A 21,743-nucleotide genomic window follows, 5' to 3' on the forward strand; every position below is an offset into this window, starting at 1 on the left:
TATGTATTTGGGTGGCGCCCTGCCTGGTTTAGATTCACAAATCAGTCCGGCTGATGGCGCTGCAGTCGGTAATTTCATACTTTGTTTAATATCCTAATCGCTTAAAATATTATACAGGACAACATCTATCGGGTCCGCTAGTTTTAGTACCCCTTATAAAAAATAAGTTTTGATTACTTAAAGCACTCTTGTCTTACACGATTTGGCAGACGAATATGAGCTCTTTAGTTTTTTATAAGGGAGTCAATTTCTGAGATTTTAAAATACCAATTCAACCATTTATTATGAAATTTTCATACTTACAAAATCCTGTTCGGATTCAAAAAGTGATGGTCCTTCGATCCGGAATCGATGCCAAATGCAAATATGATTTTAATTAGCCCACGCCATTACTATTTTAGAGAATGGCACAAAAACGGCTGTATTTTGAGGTGGAGTAAGGAAGTATCGTCTGCCCCGGTATGTACCGTCGTTACGGGGAAGTCCCGGATACTCCATACAGGAGAATTCAGCGCCTACAACAATGCCACTGTTGGCGGCAGTTCCACCGGCTATGCCCACGTATCTGAAAGAATTAAAGGATTAATTGCGAATAAAAAGCTTTTGTGGTTAGCTTAATAAACAAGAAGTCACATTAGGATTTTCTTAATATGTGCGTAATTTTTACTTGCTCCTTAGTAAGGAAACATCGTGAGGAAACCAGCTTGTTTCAAACCCAACGACGACAAAATCAATGGCGTGTGTCAGACACAGAAAGCTGATCACCTACTTGTCAATACAATAACTGATTGAATTCTGAGGCCAAGACTAGCTTGTAACACTGAATTATTATTATTATACAAAATTTAAAAAAAAATATACTTAATATACAAAAGGGTAATAGAATTACACGTTTTTTGAAGAAAAAAAAAAGTGTGTGCGTGTAATCTTTACGAGCGATTGAAGTAAAACTTCTTTGTAAAAATAATAAATATCATATTATAATTCAATTATGTTTATTATTCATGTAGTATGGATCTTCATTTTAAATATAAATATACTAATAATAACATAATTACAAGAATCAGTATTAAATAAAACTAGTGAATGCTATCCTAAATAAACACTACCAAAAAACTGAGTTAAATCAGTTTAAATAATGCACCACTAGATGGCGCTGACGGACTTATAAAACGCGCTATAGTTGTTATTTTTAAAAAGCGGATTACACAGACTATAGTACTTCTATAGCGTTACTCCCGTCAGAAAAAAAATCTGAGTTACTCCCTAGTCGCGCCTAAAGAAGTTTTACTTCAAAAATTACTCAGATTTATTTTGCTTATGTCAAGAAATTTACACTCCGCTGCATATTTTTGTTAATATAATAGCAGAATAAGAAAAACTGTACCTGACTCTGCCTACAGCCAATCTGCCTTGCGGAGTTATGAGTTTAACAGTATGCCCCAAGCGCAATTGTTTCGGCTCACCGGGGATGTACGGCTGACCAGTTCTATCAAAATGTGCGTCCACTGAAAATACATTTATCATATACAGCACTTTATTCATCAGACATTTTAACTGTGTCCAGTTTGTGTTTCCACCACGCCAACTTCTTTCTATTTAGGATCATGTATAGAATAAATAAATAAAATAAATAAAAAAAATAAAATGAACGAGAATGTAAGTGCGTGCTCCTATTTCAACATGCCTCCTGCTGATAGAGGACAAATCTTTGCTTTTAATTTATGTTATTATTATTAATTACTTAAGATGTCATGTGGAACATGGTGTATTGGTTGCAGCTCCTTACAAACGTTGTGTAAAAAAAACATGGCGATTAAAAAGAGTGGCGGAGAGTTTATTGCCAGTTCTTCTCTTGCGTTCTAAGCCCTTGAGTTGTGAACTGGAAGTAAATGTAAAGTTAGAAGCATTTAATGTATTTTTCTTTTTTTGACGTTTATAAGTGTACATTGTGTAACCTACATTTTTTTTTTAGGATATTAATGTAACATTAGTAAAGGAGACAGACAAAACAATTAATTATAGACAAGGAGAAATTAGGAGAAAATCATGAATTAAATAATAGTTTACATAAATTCCATGTCACCAAGCAGGCGCCTGCTTGGAACCGAAAGGGAAAGCGGAACACTAGCTAGCAAACTTGAGGACGTACAGTTGAGGCAAAGAGAGTCACAAAGACTGGTGAGGTAAAATGTGAAGCATAAGACCGCGATAGGAGGATAGAGGTCATAGGACATTAGGTCAAGTAAGTCAATAGTTTAGAAGCTTTAGTTATAGATAGTTAGTTGATTGGTAATAACTATATACTTATGCCGACTAAATCCTACTCAAGGCACCATTTTGAATTTTAATAGTAACATAACAGCTCTTTTAACGGAGCTTTTAAGAGACGTGTAAAAAAAGAGGAGAAAAGGGTTTTGTTGGAGAAATATTCGAAATACTAAAGAAAAAAATTACATTGAATAATCTTATCTACTTACGATCGAGTGACGTAGAGCGCAAATTGTCAATGGAGCGACGTAGGAATGTCTCAGTATCGCGGAGGAGAGTATCTGTGTCATCCCGAACATCCGGTAGAGATCCGCGCCAAGACATACACTCACCTGGTCAAATGAAAGTAAAATTAGAATTTAGTATCTACTACTGCCATTGTTGCATCAACGCACGAAGATACTGAAAAAATCCTTGAAAAAGAAGCTTTGATGGCGAGGTCTATGACCGTGATAACGATTTTACAATACCAAAGATTCTTCGAAATGTCTAATTGGAAATTTTCGGTTTAAAAAAACGAATAATTGATTGTGATTGGTCAACGTCCAACCAATCAAAATGAGGCATTCTGTTGTTCCATTTTCAAATATTTATTCTAACCTAGAATTGAAAAAAAAAAGTATACCTCGTGAAGTGTGACGCTGGTGCGGAGTCCACTCTGAACTTCGCTCTACACTCGCACTCGGCGAACGGTACGAACCACGGGTGTACCTAACACATAATACACAATAAGACCAATAATATATTACCCAGCTTTGTTTTAGTATAGTTCAAACATTTTACAAATATAGGAATAGGCCAAATACATAAAATATTCGCAAGCCTAAATTAAAATAAAGTGCGTGAGTACAAAGTACACATGTCAGAAGTGAATCTTCTTTGGAAAACTATTTTTTTAACTCTTGTTCATATTTATACAAATTTAAAACTTTTGATTTCCGAGACTTAGAGAGAGGGAAAAAGGAAGTTGTTAGGAATTGAATTATCATTAAAATATTAAGTGTCAAAAATTAATACAAATATTTTTTTTTTCTTCGATAATAAAAACACGTGGCATTTTAATTTAAAATTCGTTATTTGAGATTTCAATAAATTATTTTGCATAAAATATAAAATACTAATATTTTATAAATTCTCTTTACGCAATTTTTATATAGAATTATATATAGAATTTCTATAAGGTAATTCGCTCCTCTCACTCTATCTCAATCGGTTTCAATCGCTCTCTCCCTTTTCTTCATCAAAAACGCTGCACATTACTGTTTTAAAAAAAAATTACCCTCATAAAGAAAAATCTCACTTCAAAAAAACTTTGTATAAAAGCAGTTATATCTTTTATTAAACAAAGAGTACGCTGGGACGTTCTAGAACGGACCTTAGGTCTTAGTTACCTTGGTCTTGAAATGATTAAAGTACCTGTTATCTGAAGATTGTTGGGCTCTTCGTAGAGTCCACAATGGTTCAGCAGAGCGTGACAATTCTGGTACCATTGATGTGAATCCTATAATATAAGGTTTTATCTTTACAAACTATTTCAAGAAGTCTATTAGGTAAGTATGAGGGTTTGCAATTATTTAATCAATTACGCAATTTTTGTAGATTATTAAGTAGTAACGCGCCGTAACGTTTTTCTGTACCCAATAGTAAAACGTTTCGTGGCCACCCAGTGACTCTTTATAGCTAAAAGATACCATTATGTGCTGTAAAGTCGAAAATAATATTAACAATAACGCGTGATTCAATCCCCGCCCCGCATCGTAACGTTTTACAAAAGGACCAAATAATTCGTTACGTAATACTTGAACGCTCCCTAAGCCACTAGGCCAACATTGTTCTGCTTGGTGAAAATATCTATAATTATTTGATAATTATTACGAGTTCGTGAACAAAAAATAAACAAATTTAATAACTTACCTATGTCACTTAGTAGAACCCGCCTCGCTTCATCAGAACGGCGTTGGATGGGAGCTTTCTCTGGTATCGTGAGACGTCGGGCGGGACTGGCTCGTTGGGGCAAAGTTGTCACAACGCAGGGTGGAGGGGACATCTAAGTAATTGTCAATAATAACCTATACTATAATAATAGCCACTTTAATCAACTTTAACTGACAATAGGACAAATGCGAGAAAAAATCTCTGAAATCTCTTGTCGGATGAGCATTGCAACAAAATCTTAAATCTAGACATAAATAATAATAATCTAAACCACACACTTTAACAGGAAAACAGCACGCTTTGTACTAACAAAATAATCAAATAAAAATATGGGGCCGTTCAATTATTACGTAAGCAGATTTACTACAATTTATACCCGTCGTGTCGCCTCTTGTCAGCAAAAGTAAGCAAAGCTCAAAAAGCTCTCTCTCTCTTGTAGGAATCCTTGATAGTGAATTTCGTTTTCAAGCATAGACAATGTGTGGGTAATATGTGTAAAAAAGTAAATAATTAATCAAATATAAAAATCAAAGAACCCACCCCCTCTATAGTGCTTAATAACTACGTTGTCGGGTAATTAAATAAAAGAAACATCTTATATTCTCTTGCGCGTCTAAGTAGAAGCGAAGAAGGAAGAAGAGGATTTGATCCAGGTATGTGCGACAGGGCCTAACCGACTTCACCATCCACGATTGCCTTTGTATACTCTACTTGTTACCACTTCTGGCTCATCCGTTCTATATGTCCAAAGCACTAAAGCATTCCCTTTCATATCGTAATTACGTCCTGCTTTAACCCACACTGTTCACGTATATCACTATTGCATATCCTATCACGCAATGTTACAGCACCCACACTTCGTAACGCCCTTATTATTTTGAGGGTAGAAACAAAATTTGAAATTTGAATTTTTCAGCGGTTTTAAAGATATCACATTCTATTACTTATCCTATCACGCAATGTTACACCACCCACACTTCGTAACGCCCTTATTATTTTGAGGGTAGAAACAAAATTTGAAATTTGAATTTTTCAGCGGTTTTACAGATATCACATTCTATTACTTATCCTATCACGCAATGTTAAACCACACATACTTCGTAACGCCCTTATTATTTTGAGGGTAGAAACAAAATTTGAAATTTGAATTTTTCAGCGGTTTTAAAGATATCACATTCTATTACTTATCCTATCACGCAATGTTACACCACCCACACTTCGTAACGCCCTTATTATTTTGAGGGTAGAAACAAAATTTGAAATTTGAATTTTTCAGCGGTTTTAAAGATATCACATTCTATTACTTATCCTATCACGCAATCTTAAACCACACATACTTCGTAACGCCCTTATTATTTTGAGGGTAGAAACAAAATTTGAAATTTGAATTTTTCAGCGGTTTTAAAGATATCACATTCTATTACTTATCCTATCACGCAATGTTAAACCACACATACTTCGTAACGCCCTTATTATTTTGAGGGTAGAAACAAAATTTGAAATTTGAATTTTTCAGCGGTTTTAAAGATATCACATTCTATTAATTATCCTATCACGCAATGTTAAACCACACATACTTCGTAACGCCCTTATTATTTTGAGGGTAGAAACAAAATTTGAAATTTGAATTTTTCAGCGGTTTTAAAGATATCACATTCTATTACTTATCCTATCACGCAATCTTAAACCACACATACTTCGTAACGCCCTTATTATTTTGAGGGTAGAAACAAAATTTGAAATTTGAATTTTTCAGCGGTTTTAAAGATATCACATTCTATTACTTATCCTATCACGCAATGTTAAACCACACATACTTCGTAACGCCCTTATTATTTTGAGGGTAGAAACAAAATTTGAAATTTGAATTTTTCAGCGGTTTTAAAGATATCACATTCTATTAATTATCCTATCACGCAATGTTAAACCACACATACTTCGTAACGCCCTTATTATTTTGAGGGTAGAAACAAAATTTGAAATTTGAATTTTTCAGCGGTTTTAAAGATATCACATTCTATTACTTATCCTATCACGCAATGTTAAACCACACATACTTCGTAACGCCCTTATTATTTTGAGGGTAGAAACAAAATTTGAAATTTGAATTTTTCAGCGGTTTTACAGATATCACATTCTATTACTTATCCTATCACGCAATGTTAAACCACACATACTTCGTAACGCTCTCTTTTATTCTGCTGTAATTTTTTCTCTTCCCCATATTCACTCCCCTGGACTCGGCCAGTCGAGCCTTGTTTGAGATTTCTTGGCTACACACAAAGCAATGAAACGCTCCATTTACTCTATTCCTCTATTGATACTTAACGCTAACTTAATACTGTGAATCTTAGTGTAAATAAGTTTGATACTTCATATAAGAAATAGAAAAAGAGTGGCGGAGAGTTTATTGCCAGTCGTTCTCTTCCTGAGAACTGGCAGTAAAATAAGAAGCATTTCATACATTTATTTTGACGTGCATAAGTGTACAATGGGTTACCTATATGAATAAATAATTTTAAAATTTGAAACATATTAATCATCTCCTACCTTCTGTCACTTACATCCCAAGACTTTTAGGACTAACTCAAGTTCAAAAAATATTTTTAAACACTTTAATTAAGGAAGAAAACAAAAATAAGAAGCTGGGAATAAGGTATCAAAATAATACCTTATAAGCAAGATATCCATCTGAGGTCCATCGAGGTGGTAAGGCGGACATGTCCGTCTGAGCGGAGCCCTCTCTGCGCGGTCCATAACTTTCACGAAGGATGGGTCGTACCCGTCCAGCAATGGGTTTTTGTGTGCGTGATGATAAACGGGATGGTTGTAATCTGGAATTAATGATAAAATATTGTTTATAGATATATAGATATAAATATATTCACATGTGACTATGTTTCGTAATTATTATTTTAAATATAGTTGAACATATAAATATTGAAGAATCTAGTCCAATTTTGAACTATTTTGAAGTTTAAAACGCGTACTAAATGTATGTAAGAAAAATTGTGTGCCTCGCTATAATGTTTAATTCAACGATGTTTATTAGAATAGAACATACGCACAATGTTAATACTCGGAACAAACTATCTAAAGTTAGTAATTCTTTTTTGGGAAAAGGGATACTCTTCTTTAATAAAATCCCAGAGGCTCTTTTATCTCTGCCTAATAAATTTAAGAAATGTACGAGGCGTGTATTTAAAGTAAGGTCTCCATTTATTTTTTTCACATTAAATAACATGTATTTACAAAGTTTAATACATTGCTGTAAAGCTTGAAATCTAAGCTATTTTTCTATATAATCGCCATTCACTTCGATGAGTTTCTTCATTCGTACGACAAACTTTTGTATCCCCTCCTCGAACCATGATCCCGCCGCCTCGCGCAGGAACGAAATGAAACCCCGGAGCACAAAGTGAAACGTGTCCAATGTGCCCAAGAATTTCTCGCCAGTTTTGAAGAGGAAGGGGAAGAATTTCTCGCAAATTTCATTCCTCCTAGATGTTTTTTCAGGGCAGGAAACATGTGGAATTCACTAGGGGCGACGTCGGAACTGTAAGGAGTTAGTCGTACGAATGAAGAAACTCATCGAAGTGAATAGCGATTATATAGAAAAATAGCTTAGATTTCAAGCTTTACAGCAATGTATTAAACTTTGTAAATACATGTTATTTAATGTGAAAAAATAAATGGAGACCTTACTTTAAATACACGCCTCGTATTTGAAAAAAGCTATGTAAAAAGGCTTACAATAAAGTTAACAATTATCTAGTTGATAAAAGGGCCTGGGACTAGTGCTAGACAGGCTACTTCAAATTATTTGCGATATTTGTTTTAAAATAAGTGTTGTTTGACATTGTCATTTTGTATGATGATTTGCTATTTTAAAAAGTACCGAGAGTTTTTTACGCCGGCTTTTTCTCTCGGCCTACACCCTCTGTCTTCTTTGCCGATGAGTAGGGATGTCTACCGATTCAAATTTAAGTTGAATAAGTAATACCTGTATCTTATATTCCATAGTAAACATATTTCTTATTTTCATTACAAAATTCTGAAATTAGCTCACTATACTTCATAATTTAGTATAAAAAATAAAAATAAATCAGTGGCGCTCCAACCTCTTTAGGTCTTAGCCTCAGATTTCTGAATCTGTTTTATGATCATTTTTAAATCTAATAGGAAAGTAGGAGATCAGCCTCCAGTGCCTGACACACGCCGTCTAATTTCCTCGTGATGTTTTCCTTCACCGTTCGAACAAATGTTAAATGCGCACAAGAAAGAAAGTCCATTGGTGCACAGCCAAGGATCGAATCTACGACCTCAGGTATGAGAGTCGCACGCTGTAGTCACTAGGCCAACACTGCTTATAATTTAGTATAGAACACATAAAACACTCTCAACATATCAACTATTTTGATATAATTTCAAAAACTACTTACCTGTACTGATACGGGTTGGGGCACGTGTTCCTCCTCGAATTGAGATTCGCAGCCAAATCATCTTCAGAAATACCACATTTCGATATATCTGTTTCCCCAAACACTGAGAATCTATCAAATCTCGACCGAACACTATCCACACTCGCTTCACGATGAAGTATATCCATACTGGAACCTAATTCAAAGCTGGAGGACTTTGTGTGGTCCAAACTCCCCACGCTGTCCAATCTCCTAGTACTGGCATTTGGACTTCTTCTATACAACATATTATCGGACTTATTGTTAAAACTTTTCAAAATACCGCGTCCAGGCAAATCTAAACTTCCCTTATGTTTAAATTCTTTCTCGTTCGGCAGAGAGACTCTCTTCATTCTCAGTTGGTCGATATTGCCAAAGCTCTTATTGGCTGCCATTGGGCCAGTTTGAAAGTCAGGATCGAGGGTATGGAATTTTATCAGCACTGGAGTCGAGTGGGTTGACGCTGAACCGGGTGTCCAGTGATCTGAATCACGTATCGAGACGAGATCCTCCTAAAAATTACATATCATAAAAAATTGCAAGGAAAGCAATATATATGTTAACGTAAAATTGTAAAAACCGTTAGATTGTAATCTATCGGTTATCGGTTATCGGTATTCGGTAGATTGTACTACACTAACTTAGTTATCATTCAAACTTCTTTGGTCAATTACAGATTAATTTTACTTCCCAACAATTTCATATAACTACCGAATAATAATACGTTAATTTGTAAGCAGTTCGTTGAGGTTCACAATCTTTCGACAGTTTACAATCTCGCGAGATAGATTACAATCTAACGGTTTTTACAATTTTACGGTGACATATATAAAGAAAAAACTTTTTAACCGGATTAAAGTTATGTATAAATTAATCCGACGTTTCGCGTGCTTTACAGCGTGCGTGGTCACGGTGACCATATAATTATAAATTTATAATAATACATAACTTTAAACCGGTTAAAAAGTTTTTTCTTTAAATGTGTAAAGGTTATGTTAATCAAAGACAATACTAGAAAGCAATATAAATAAGATTGATTCCCTTTAATGGTCACATAATGCCTTATGTTGTGTTTTCTTTACACTTAGACTTACAAGCAGCTTACACACGTCGCTGATTGCTGGCTCATAGTTATCGCTAAGTGTCGACTTTGAATCAAAAATGATGAAAGATAATGCGACAGTTTAAAAACAATTAAAAAGTGGTAATAAAATAAAATCTGTTTCACCAAGGTCGTACAATTTCTACGAAAAGAGTGGTAATATATTAATACGTTCTAGACATTCATCAAAATGTGCCATCAGATACTGTGTCGGCAGTAATTAAGTTTAAATAGGGAAACAAGGTAAAACGCTTTTGCTCTTCATAATTACTGTAATGTACATTTAGTAATTTTTTAACTATTTAGGGAGCGTTCAAGTATTACGTAACGCAATTTTTGAAGATTATTGACCCCCCCCCCCAATGTAACTCGCCGTAACGTTTTTCAGAACCCAAGTATAGTACTGTTCCCAAGTCTAGTAAAACGTTTCGTGACAACCTGGTGACTCTATAGTTAGACGCTCCCTTACACTAAATAAATCACAACAATATTTAAATCGATATAGGAAAGAAATAAATATATATAATACATATATTTGTTATATACTTAGTATCCTGGTAATAATAGCATTACCTTCTTTTATTTTTCCTCAAAAAAATTTGCTTTTACGACTTTATTCTACGGGGCAAGCGAATACAGGTTAATTTGAATATTGTAAGTCGTATAAGAGAACGCATATACGATATCATAAATACAAAAGATAAATGTACAGTCGTGTGCACGTATCATTGCATTAAATCCACTTGAGCATGCAATTGAAGTTTTGAATTTACGACGTGAATGTACCAGGACTAACATACTTCGCCGCGATTGATAACAGTTTTACACGCAAGGCTCTTCACAATCGAACTGAAAATGGTGGTTAGAACCTCAATCGATTTCAGATTAAATCTAATTGAATTGCTTCGCAACGTGGTTTTTTGTCAATATATGTCGAACTTTCATTTAAATGTAGACCGCTGAAGAGGTTTTTTTATTGGAAGAAAAAATTATGATAAACATAATATATCACCTACTCCTTCTATTATGTATAAATCAAATACAAAAGACCTAATTTAGCGTTGTTCATTAAAATAAAATGTTTAGTCTTTTTAATCACAGGTCGAATTGACAACCTCTTTCTTCGATGTTTTTAGGAGTAGCAAAAAGAACATTCCGGTTCCAAGTAGGTATTGCTTAATTTTTTTTATTTATATAAGTCTTTATCTTGCAATCAGTCAGCTAGACTATGAGCAGATGTGTTGAGAGCTGTTAGGCGTTCAAAGCAAAATCTCCATCGAGACTGCTCCTCTCTTTCAACCGTGTCTATCAAGACTTAGAATTTGTCGCCTTTTAAGCCTATTTATTAGGTCCGGTATGGTTAGTTGCGTGGCAAGCTTATAAAAATGCATTTCTAGCCTTTTTCTGTATTTTATACTCCAGGTCTTGATCTCCTCTTTGACAGTCCTGGTATTGTTTAATAATCTCGTAATTATTTTTTCATCAAGGATTAACTCCAAGATCTTCGATGACACTAATGTGTAATCTACGCCAGTAGTAGTAGGCCTAACGAAATATCTTACTAAAACTAATTTAGTACGAAACTGTGTACTATATACTACATTGCATGAATAAACAAATTTAACTCCGAAGCTTTCAGTAAAAGCGGATTAAGTGATTACTTTCTCGTTATGTTTTAATTAATCAAAGTATTTTATGGGTGAATAAACATGCAAACACGAATAGCGTGATGTAAAATATGTGCAAAGCTTTACTATTAGCTAAATAGTTTTATTTTTTAAACTCAAAAGTATATTCGAATTATTGAATGTCTTATGTATACATTATTTTTATTTAATTATAATAATTAACTGTATGATACGATGAGTTAACATTTGTTTCAGGTGCTTGCAAATATTTTGTAAAAGAAAACTATTTAAAAGAGTGGCGGAGAGTTTATTGCCACTTCTGCTCGTCCGTTTCCTTGATTTGAGAATTGGGATAAGCATTATTTTCTGGCGATACCTACATGGATAAATGATATTTTAATTGCATGTAGTTTAAAAGAAAAAGTAATGTTATATTAAATAAATCACAACCATAGTTTTCAAAATCCCGCAAAACCATTTCTAAGCGCGATATAATAATCTTATTAAGACTTTTAGTAGATATATTAAATCATTTAAATATAATCCAGCACATTTCGCTTTTATTGCTACGATCATTATTTGCTGGGACTCAATAACATAGCCACCTTCTGGCCAGGTGTGCTTAAAAAGATTTGAAAATCAAGATTTGATTATTATTGATGTTTGGTAAGTTTGTTTGTTGCAAATCAAAATGAGCACAAGTCCTTTTAGGAGTTATTCTAGAATTTTCGCGGATGGTAAATGGTGGTTTCGGGAGGTCTAATAATTTAATACAATCGTGTACCTTTTGTGGGATTATTCAAATGGTGAAAAAATTACAGGGACTAGTTTTTTGTTCAATATTTTATAGCCTATACCTGGGAAGCATGGATACTTATTTATGGATTCACATTCTTTTTATTTCGTTTATAAAATCTCTATGTTTGCTATAGACTATAGTTTCTTGTAAGTATTGGGTATGGCAATACCTATTAAAGTTTAGTTATTAGTTATTTTATTGACTTAATCTATGAATGTTCTGTCTTGTCTATTGTTCTCTATATGACTTGAGCGTGTAAAATTTATGCAAATGATTTTTTCAGGGATATATTTATAGTATGGTTACTTAAATGTAAGTTTCTGGTGTATTATTATTCTGTGTAGTATAATATAAGTTCCACATCGTTTATTAGGGTTGCCTGGAAGATTTTGGAAGATTGATTATGCCACCTTAGGTTGTCTTTAAGTAGGTTTTTTTTAAAATAAAGAGTAAATAAGTAGATAAAAAAAAATTCTGCCTCAAATGTGGATAATTATTGAACAGAAAAAAAAAGTCAAAACCAATATCTTAGAAACTACTTGAATTAGCCGGGAATTACCTGTAAATTACTTATATCCTTAGACTCGTCTGTGGTAAATATCAGTTCTATATCATCAACTTCTTCCGACTCATTCCCACTATTTTCTTGATCCTGCTTCTCATCAAGAGCACTGTTCTCCATTGGTGTAGTCCCTTCAGAGAACACTGAGTTATCTCCTTCTGACATTGATCTGTTAAAAGAATATTAATATTAGTATAAGAAGAGTTGGTCTAGCACTTCTTGAACGAATAGAATTTATGTTCTGTAAGACAGGATAAAATTGTGTCTGACACATTGGAATGTGTGAAGACTCAGCAAATTTTCTAACTTATTTATACCTGACACTCAAAGTATCCACATCTAAGTTAAAAGTCTCCTTTCTCTTGGCTTTCTCCGTAGTCTCTTTAACAACGACATTATCCTCTGAAGTGATCTTCACCTGAACATCAAATTTATCTTTTTTGCTATCTGCTTCACTGGGAACGGCCATTTTTATATTCTCACTTGACACAGTCCTAATATTCACTATATCACCACTAGGAGTTTCAAACTTTTCAAAATGTTCTCTCTTTTCTTCAAATTCTGTATCAGCAGTTGGATTAACTTTATCTTCAATTGTTGAATCTGTTTCAGAGGTAGTTGTAGACAAACCTTCTTTTAAAGTTGTTACTTTAATTTTCACATCAAATTTTGATAATAGTTCTAGTTTAGTTTTAAAATTTGCTTTATCTATTACTTTTACTTCACTTTTTGGCTCTTCCTTATTTTCAGATGTCTCCGATTGATTTGATATAGAGGTCTCTTCAATAATTTCCTCTAGCTTATTGTCAAATTGGGGTTCTTGTGATTGTTCTATGTCTTCTATACCCTCAGCAGTAGCTGTTCTTATATATACATCGCTATATTCTTCGACATTGGGACTGTTTGAATAATTAATGTTTTGTGGACTATCACCATCAATAATTTTCCTTCTTAAAATGTGATTTTCAATAGTTAGCTGCTCTATAATATCTGTGTGTTCTAAACACCGTGACTGTTCTTTGTACTTTTCTTTCAATTCCTTTAGTTCACTCTTAGACAATTCCAAGGCAGTGCGAAGAGAGACTACAGTCTGATGCAAGGCTCTTACAGTGTCCAGATGGACCAACCCAGGAGGCATAACCTCCAGCTTACCGCCTTCCATGCCGTAGAACTCGCCTGATAAACAGTTTGCAACATCCCATACATGACTGGTAAATATTCTTCTCTAAAATACTTTTTAACTAGTCATCACTTTCACCAAAGTACGATACGCAGTTTTAAATCTACAAGAAAAGCAAAAATCATTCATAGTATCAGTTTAAATATTTATTCAAATTCTACAGGTATGTATATGAAAAACATACCTTTGCATCGTGATATCCGTACAACTGACACACATTTTAGTCTCACTGCACATTTTTTTATTCTTATCAAGTTACAAGATCGTATATCCAGTGTGTCGAATCACGGAAGGACTTTGCAATCGATAATACGTCTCGCTACACAGGTAATTAAGCTTAAAAGACCCCTAAAACTTCCAGGGGCTAAACTTTGCCTGGCACGATTAACTGATAAACACCTCAACACGGAAGGTGGTAATTAGGTACGATTATTATCTCCAAATCGTTTTCAGTCTTGACAAGGTTGTCGAGATATATGTAGTATAATAATATAGAACAACATCCAATTCTCCCATCCCAATCCTGGTAAACAAATCAATACCAAGGAATTTGTTGTTGGCGCGCGTTGTAAAAGCGGGAGCGCTAAATATTTTATCTCTTTCTTCCATTTTCTGACTGTGACAAACTATACAATAAAATAAACGTACTGAACAGCAACGACTTGTTTTGAAAACTTTAGAATTTAAGGATTTATATTTTATTGTGTAGTTTAAGTATGAGAGTTGAGACACTGCTAATCGAAAATGTTTCTCATTCACATTTCACACGCTAATTTTTAAATCAAAGATACCATAAACATCTCCAATCACCATTTTCGTATTAATCTGCTCTTAATAAACGGTCAATTGTCTTATATGACAATTAAAGCCATAACCTCTTAATATACACATAACACAACAAATAGTAATAACAGTATTGTTAAATCTTGTAAAAGTTATTGCCGCTTATTTATATTGTTTTAAGTAAATTATCAAGCCACTGCTAATAACAATGTTAAATGTTTTGAAGATTAATAAAAATACGTATTTATACCCATTAATTACTGCACAAATTCGACATAAAACCAAAACACACTGGGTATGTATTTTGAGTATTTTATATTGAAAATATTTGTTTTAATAAAATAAATTCTACTGAAACATTTACTGTAGGCGAAGCTGAAAAAGAAAACTGGACCCAAATATAAGGCAATAAATCATTTTGATGATTTTTACGGTTCTGTTTTCGGCGATCAGTGGATGTCAATGAGGGAAGCTCTCTTTCGACGTTCAAAGTATGTTGCTGTAGTAAATAACTACGGGGATACTGAAGAAACAATGGAAGACTTGTCGCACAAAGGTAATCATCCCGTTTAACTTATGCTTTAAAGATTTATTATAAAATTACAAAGCACTAATAGTTAAGTTTTTTAGATGTATACCACAGAGTTTTATATGAATATTATAATGAATATATGTCACATACATATGGAATTTATGTTTTCAGGAGCACACTGTTTAAAAAGGTTAATGTCTGTACAACAAGACTTTCATACAAATTATCCATTAGAACCTACTCAGGAGAAAGAAAGCAATGATAATTCAATTGGAAATTACATATCAAAACTTCAGAGTGATGAAATTACTAGTATTTATCCACAAAGTCAGGAACTGCCAGAAAAATTGGAACTAAAAGATACAATATTAAAAAACACAGACACAGTTCAAATTGAAAAAGAAAAATCAGTGTAAGTGTAAGAAGCTACCATATATTATTAACTTTATAAAAAAAGTTCAGTGAACACTCCAAATGTCAAGAACTGGGAAAACATTATTATCAATTCTTGAAAGGCAGCCGGCCTTCACACACTTTTTGGCACACTTGCTAGCCTTCTGGCATTGTGAGTGTCCATGAGCAGCGGTATCACTTAACATCAGGTGAGCCTCCTATTACTTAAAAAAAAAACCTTGCTAGAGACCAAAAAAAAAGAGAGAGGAGAGCTCACAAAATATCCGATATTTTCCATTACATTGCTGTTTTTTGGTTGTATATTTGGTTTATTAAATTTATTTTTAAGACATATATCAAAAAACTTGGACGAAGCAATAGATCAAGCAGACATAGACTATAGTCGAATCATAGATCCAGCAATGGGAATATCTTCAGAATCTTTATACCAGTACGTGCCAGCAACAAAATTAAAGGGCATGGAGGATTTTGTTCCTGAATCCCTACATTATTCTTTCTATTCTGCCCGTAAGTATTCTGTTTTATCATAGTATCTCAGCATGATAGGATAACATGCCAATTTAAGAATATTGTTTATTATTTATGTATTGTTTAGTATAATATGTTATTGTTAGTATTTGTACAGTCATCTCTCGATAATTTGAAACTCAAGGGACCAGAGATAAAATTCAAATTATCAAGAGTTCAAAATAACAAGTGTTTGAATAACCACGAGGGGGAGGGGCGACTGAAGGAAATAAGAATTTGATCAAAATTTGTTACTTATTATTTCTATATTCTTATTATGTATTCACAATTATTATAGCAATTATTAAAAAAAAATATTAAACAATTGACAAGTCTGTGCATGTATGTAAACAAACGACAGGTATGTGCATGATAGACACTTCAACTTATAGAGAGTAGGGAAGACCGGAGTTCAAATTATCGCATGTTGGCGAGCAAGATAATACTTTTTCAACTTCAAATTACCGAAGGGACCAATTATCATTGATTTTATTCAATTTATCAAGTATTTTTCAAGGGACCGGAATATTTTTTCAACTAATCGAGAGATTCAAATTAACGAGTGTCAAATTATCGGGAGTCGACTGTATTTGTTTTCAATGGCCTGTTAAGCTTAAGTTATAGAAAAATTTCTATCTTATACCTTGCTTACAGAATCTATTTTCTCTAAGAAAAATGTCATAGCAAAATTACTATTTACTGAAGTAACTTTCAACTTCAATTAAGTTTTTATTTAAATAATTTTTCAGAAAGTGGAGATTTCCCATTAGTAATAGAACCAGAAACTGAATTTAAATTTCCAGAATATTTGAAAATTATGACATATGAAACTGGTAGTGAAATGTATAAATTTTCTGAACCAAAGAGGTCTAATACAGGTATGATTAAAAGTTTTTTTATGAGTATTAGTCATTTGTATTGAAATAAATGATTATAGCTATGAATTAATTTTTTTCCACATAAACATGTGAAATGTATTCAATAACAAAACTTTGTTAATCCAAACCATTTTTTCTCTATTCTTACATTATTGTCAATGCTCAATTCAATACTCAATTCTGATGAAGAAAGATTTGATAAAATCTCATGTCAAGACAAAAAAGGCTGTAGTTCAAGTATAACAAAAATATCCAAACCACTTTAGTTTTTATTTATACATACTTAAAACGGTAAAGGCCGGCAACGCACTCGCGAGCCCTCTGGCATTGAGAGTGTCCATGGGCTGTGGTATCACTTAACATCAGGTGAGCCTCCTGCCCGTTTGCCCCCTTTCTATAAAAAAAAAAAACTTTAATTTCAAAAAAACACAACAAATTGACATTTAATTCCCTTTGAGACAAGATTTTATTGCAATAAATTAATTTAAGATGTAAGAGCAAATTTATTACACAATTTACATTTCTTGAAGTTTTGAGTGTTTTTCAGTTATCGTCAGCAAAAGACCACCACATCAAACTGACTATTTCATATTATGATTACTTTGTTTCAGGTGTATTCAATTACTACCCACTAGATGGTAGTAGTGTGCTGCCCGTATTGGCATTGTGTCTACAACAAGGCGATAGGGTATTAGATTTGTGTGCAGCACCTGGAGGCAAATCACTTATAGCTTTACAGACTTTGTTACCGGATGTACTTGTGTGTAATGATAGTTCTATATCTAGATCTAATAGGTAATGTATTAAGGAGCGTTCAAGTATTACGTAACGAATTTTGGAGGGGGGGGGGTCCTTTTGTAAAACGTTACGATGCGGGGCGAGGATTCAATTACGCGTTGTTAATATTATTTTCGGCTTTGCAGTACTTTACACCACATAATGGTAACTTTTAGGTATAAAGAGTCACTAGGTGGTCACGAAACGTTTTACTATACTTGGTAACAAAAAACGTTACGGCGCGTTACACGGGGGGAGGGGGTGTCAATAATCTCAAAAAATTGCGTGACTAGTAATAATAGTTTGCAAAGTTGTATTACAGGAAGCCTAATACACAATTATATTATGTTTTCATATAGAATTAGTCATCAGCTTTCTGTGCCCATAGGAACTTGTAAAGTTTTCATCACGAGAGCGAGTGTTAAATGTTTTCATAAAAATAAAAATCCATTGCAACGGTTTGAATGCACAACTTTGATAGAAATGCTCTATAGATGTAAAAAAAATATTTTTTTATACTTTTTCATTTTAAGAAGAAATTCATCAACGTGTTTTTGCCTTTAATTTAATTGCTTTGAATTTTTAGATAAATATATCATAAAAATTTGTTCTTTATTTCAGATTAAAAAACATATTACGCAATTACTTAATTGACTTTAGGACAAACAACAAATGGCAGGAGAGAGTTGTGTGCACTAACAAAGACGGAAGATTGTTCACAGATGATATGGGATTTGATAAGGTGATTTAATTATAAATGTTTAAGCCTTAAAAGTGCTCTATCGTCTCTTTCTGTCAAATTATGTTTACGCTGAGATGAAAAGAGACAGATGTATTTAATTGGTGCAATTAGACTTAATTTATAAACTATATCCGCGTACGCAAACAATTTCACAAATAATTAGGTAACTAGGTAATCAAAGACTGGAAAAGGAGTCATAAATTAAATAGATAAATATTCATTATTATTCTCTTACATAAAGTGTAACATAAATTCTATTATTATTCGAATGTTGTTTTTAAATTATGTCCAATGCCGTAGCATCTTCCGTGGGCAACTTCATTCTGTTAATTTTGTGTCACCGTGCGCGCGCATCGTAAAATTTCACTCTCATCAATTTTTCATAACGCGCCTAAAGAAGTATAACTTCATAAATTTAATAATTACTGTTGACGTAATCACCTCATAAGAAAATCAAAGATCGATTTTGATTATTTTTCTTTTTTTCGAGTGGGTTAGAGAATGGTTTAGATGTTTTTTTACGTGTGTACAAAACGTTTGTCGGGTCCGCTATTTTTAATTGTGTTTTCAGGTTTTAGTAGATGTTCCGTGTACAACAGACAGACATTCATTGAATGAGGATGATAATAATATATTCAGACCGGATCGGATAAGAGAGAGACTTAGGATACCGGAGTTACAGTCGCAGCTGCTGGTGTAAGTAGCAAAGTAATATATTTAATAATAATAATTTATTTGCAAGAATATCGTACAAAATGGAGGAGGCCTGTACCCGTAGGGTCCATAATGATTTAAAAAATGAATTATGATTTTGTTCCTTTTAATTTATCATTTAAAATTTATATACGTTGAAATTATTAATTACGATTGCAATTTAAATTTAAGGATTATTAATAGTAATATTTTATTTTGTTTAATGCATGCACATAGTATATAATAATTACTCATATGATATGATATGATTGTTAATTTTATTGTTCATTATGGAAATAGAGGCTATAATAAAAAAAAATATTATGGTATCTAGACTTCGCATATTCTGCCACACATAATATCGTCCTGTTACATAATTATAAGGTAGTGTTGGCCTAGTGGCTTCAGCGTGCGACTCTCATCCATCGTAGCCGTCGGTCGTGGGTTCGATCCCTGGCTGTGCAATGGACTTTCTTTGTAACCGGCTTGCCTTATTGGGTCTAAGGAAAAGTCGACGGCGTGTGTCAGGCACAGTAGGCTGTAAAAAGTATGACTGAGAAGCGACTTACCATCCAAGTGGGGTTAGTAGGCCTTGGTCGTATCTGGACCAAATGCAGGACGTACTAGAAAAGACAAGTTCCCATAATTGAAGGGAAGGTGAATTTCATGAAAGCAAATAAAACGAGCGAGGTATGGATCGTAGCAATCCGTGGTCCCTACCTATCCCTTCGGGAAAAAGAGACTTGGGATATTAAAATATTATAGGCGTTATATATTTTTAGAAATGCTCTACGGCTGGTACGTGTTGGCGGAGCGGTTGTATATTCGACATGTTCGCTAAGTCCCATACAAAATGATGGCGTCGTGCATTTAGCTCTCAAACAGGCATTTGTTGGTGATAATATAGTCGCTATTGTCAAGTACGTATCTTTATGTATGGATAAACCACAGCTTTAAAAAAACTTGATAAAAAATATAACCAAAATTTATTGCCCTGTGGGGTAATATACTATGTTTGTGAAGCTTAAAAAAGCCGTACAATTAACAGCCTAGCATTTTAATTAAACAGTGTCGTTTAACTAGCGGCCTGAAAGATATTCAGCCAGTTGATCAAATAGCTAGTTTTTATGTATTTCCGAACCAATTCGACTTAGAGTCCTTCAAGAAAAGAGCGTACCAATTCTTGAAAGGCCGGCAACGCACTTGCGAGCCTTCTGGCAATGTGAGTGTTCGTGGGTGTCACTTAACATCAGGTGAGCCTCCTGCCCGTTTGCCTCCTATTACATAAAAAAAAGTTGGCTTGGACATATATACGACGAAGATGAACTAATAATTTGCCTTTTGTTGTGTGTATGAAAATTAGTTTTTATGGTGTATTAAATGTTTCCTTCAATATTACGCGTTTAGAGTAAGTCGAGACTCACGTAGTCTTTATATATATTTATAATACGTGTAATTATCATATTTTGATAGTTCGAACCAAAATATGACATAACAGCTCAGTATGTCGACTTCTATTATCGACGATATCGATAGATATCGATATTAAACCTTTAAGTTTAATGTATTGTTCCATAAACCATTAATCTGATCTTAATTTATATTTATATGTTGTTATTTTGTACTGTTAAATTTTTATATTCTTATTTATTTCGCTTGTCTTAGAAAATGGTGTCTTTATACGCTATAGGAATCATTTTCTTATTTTTATACTATGACGTTTTTTAAAACATATCTTTGTCGAAATTTTGTTGTCCAACTAAAGAACTAAAATATAGTTTCCAGTAGTTTTCCTTATCCAAACGACATATTAATAATTGTATTTAAGGCGGACTTTGACCTAATTTTTTTTTCAGAGACATGACGGTACCCTTCAGTAGTCTTACTAGCACATTGATGCTTGGCCAAGGAAGCGCCAAGCCGAAGTACGGTCAACTTGTAGTTCCACATATTGATGCTAACTTCGGACCCGCCTATGTCGCCAGACTTGTAAGAGTTAAATAATAAAAAATTTAAATCACCAATTTTTGTTTAATTTATCAAATATCTTTAATCGATAACGTCAAAAACGATTCAATAATGTATTTTCTTTTTAATTCACTAAAAATTACAACAGGTCAAATACCGGAAAGAAAGAATTGTATCATCAGGGAGATTTTATTTAAAAAGTCCAAGGCACGAGGGTGTTAAATCACCGTTAACTCTGGAAATAGGCGGTGATTTAATTTATTCATAAAATTCGAAATGGCGTATTTTTCATAAACACTCGGGACTTGAACCCTAGACTTCATGTTCTGTATTCGAAAATGCTAGACCAAACCAATAAGACTGTAAACTACTGACTAAACCACATACATTCAAAATGAAAGTCACGTGAAACATAAACAAAGCTTTTATTAGCAAAAAAATATTACAAAATATAATCTCTAAGTACTTGAGTCAAAATGCCTTTGGCGATAGCAGTCGATTTGTCAATAACT

At 33.4% G+C, this 21,743-nt stretch overlaps 2 protein-coding genes across 2 annotated transcripts; one reads left to right on the top strand and one right to left on the bottom strand.

Moving 5' to 3' along the window:
* Positions 1-52: 52 nt before the first annotated feature.
* On the bottom strand, positions 53-14,760 carry LOC125060857. The gene is made up of 11 exons (XM_047665966.1): positions 14,122-14,760; positions 13,075-14,040; positions 12,755-12,926; positions 8,649-9,178; positions 6,878-7,040; positions 4,186-4,318; positions 3,688-3,772; positions 2,897-2,982; positions 2,481-2,603; positions 1,388-1,508; positions 53-565 (listed from the first exon to the last, which is right to left on the bottom strand). Exons 2-11 carry the CDS (start codon positions 13,917-13,919, stop codon positions 373-375), a joined length of 2,451 nt encoding a protein of 816 aa, XP_047521922.1. The 5' UTR covers positions 13,920-14,040; positions 14,122-14,760; the 3' UTR covers positions 53-372.
* A 42-nt stretch (positions 14,761-14,802) lies between these two features.
* LOC125060858 (5-methylcytosine rRNA methyltransferase NSUN4) lies at positions 14,803-21,287 on the top strand. Its single transcript, XM_047665967.1, has 10 exons — positions 14,803-15,015; positions 15,090-15,276; positions 15,424-15,664; positions 15,995-16,173; positions 16,923-17,051; positions 17,663-17,846; positions 18,450-18,570; positions 19,142-19,266; positions 20,046-20,183; positions 21,120-21,287. The coding sequence occupies exons 1-10, from the start codon at positions 14,929-14,931 to the stop codon at positions 21,265-21,267; spliced, it is 1,539 nt and encodes a 512-aa protein (XP_047521923.1). The 5' UTR covers positions 14,803-14,928; the 3' UTR covers positions 21,268-21,287.
* Positions 21,288-21,743: the final 456 nt, after the last annotated feature.

This window comes from Pieris napi, chromosome 22, assembly GCF_905475465.1.
Source record: "Pieris napi chromosome 22, ilPieNapi1.2, whole genome shotgun sequence".
In the NCBI taxonomy this organism is placed as follows: Eukaryota; Metazoa; Arthropoda; class Insecta; order Lepidoptera; family Pieridae; genus Pieris; species Pieris napi.

Excerpts from the sequence above, each read along its gene's own strand:
- LOC125060857 (XM_047665966.1), bottom strand. The coding sequence starts at position 13,919 with ATGGAAGGCGGTAAGCTGGAGGTTATGCCTCCTGGGTTGGTCCATCTG. Across the intron at positions 3,773-4,185 it reads GGTTCTACTAAGTGACATAG|GATTCACATCAATGGTACCA; the intron begins GTAAGTTATTAA and ends CTTATATTATAG. Across the intron at positions 566-1,387 it reads TTGGCTGTAGGCAGAGTCAG|ATACGTGGGCATAGCCGGTG; the intron begins GTACAGTTTTTC and ends TAATTCTTTCAG.
- LOC125060858 (XM_047665967.1), top strand. The coding sequence starts at position 14,929 with ATGTTAAATGTTTTGAAGATTAATAAAAATACGTATTTATACCCATTA. Across the intron at positions 15,016-15,089 it reads ATAAAACCAAAACACACTGG|GCGAAGCTGAAAAAGAAAAC; the intron begins GTATGTATTTTG and ends CATTTACTGTAG. Across the intron at positions 20,184-21,119 it reads AATATAGTCGCTATTGTCAA|AGACATGACGGTACCCTTCA; the intron begins GTACGTATCTTT and ends TTTTTTTTTCAG.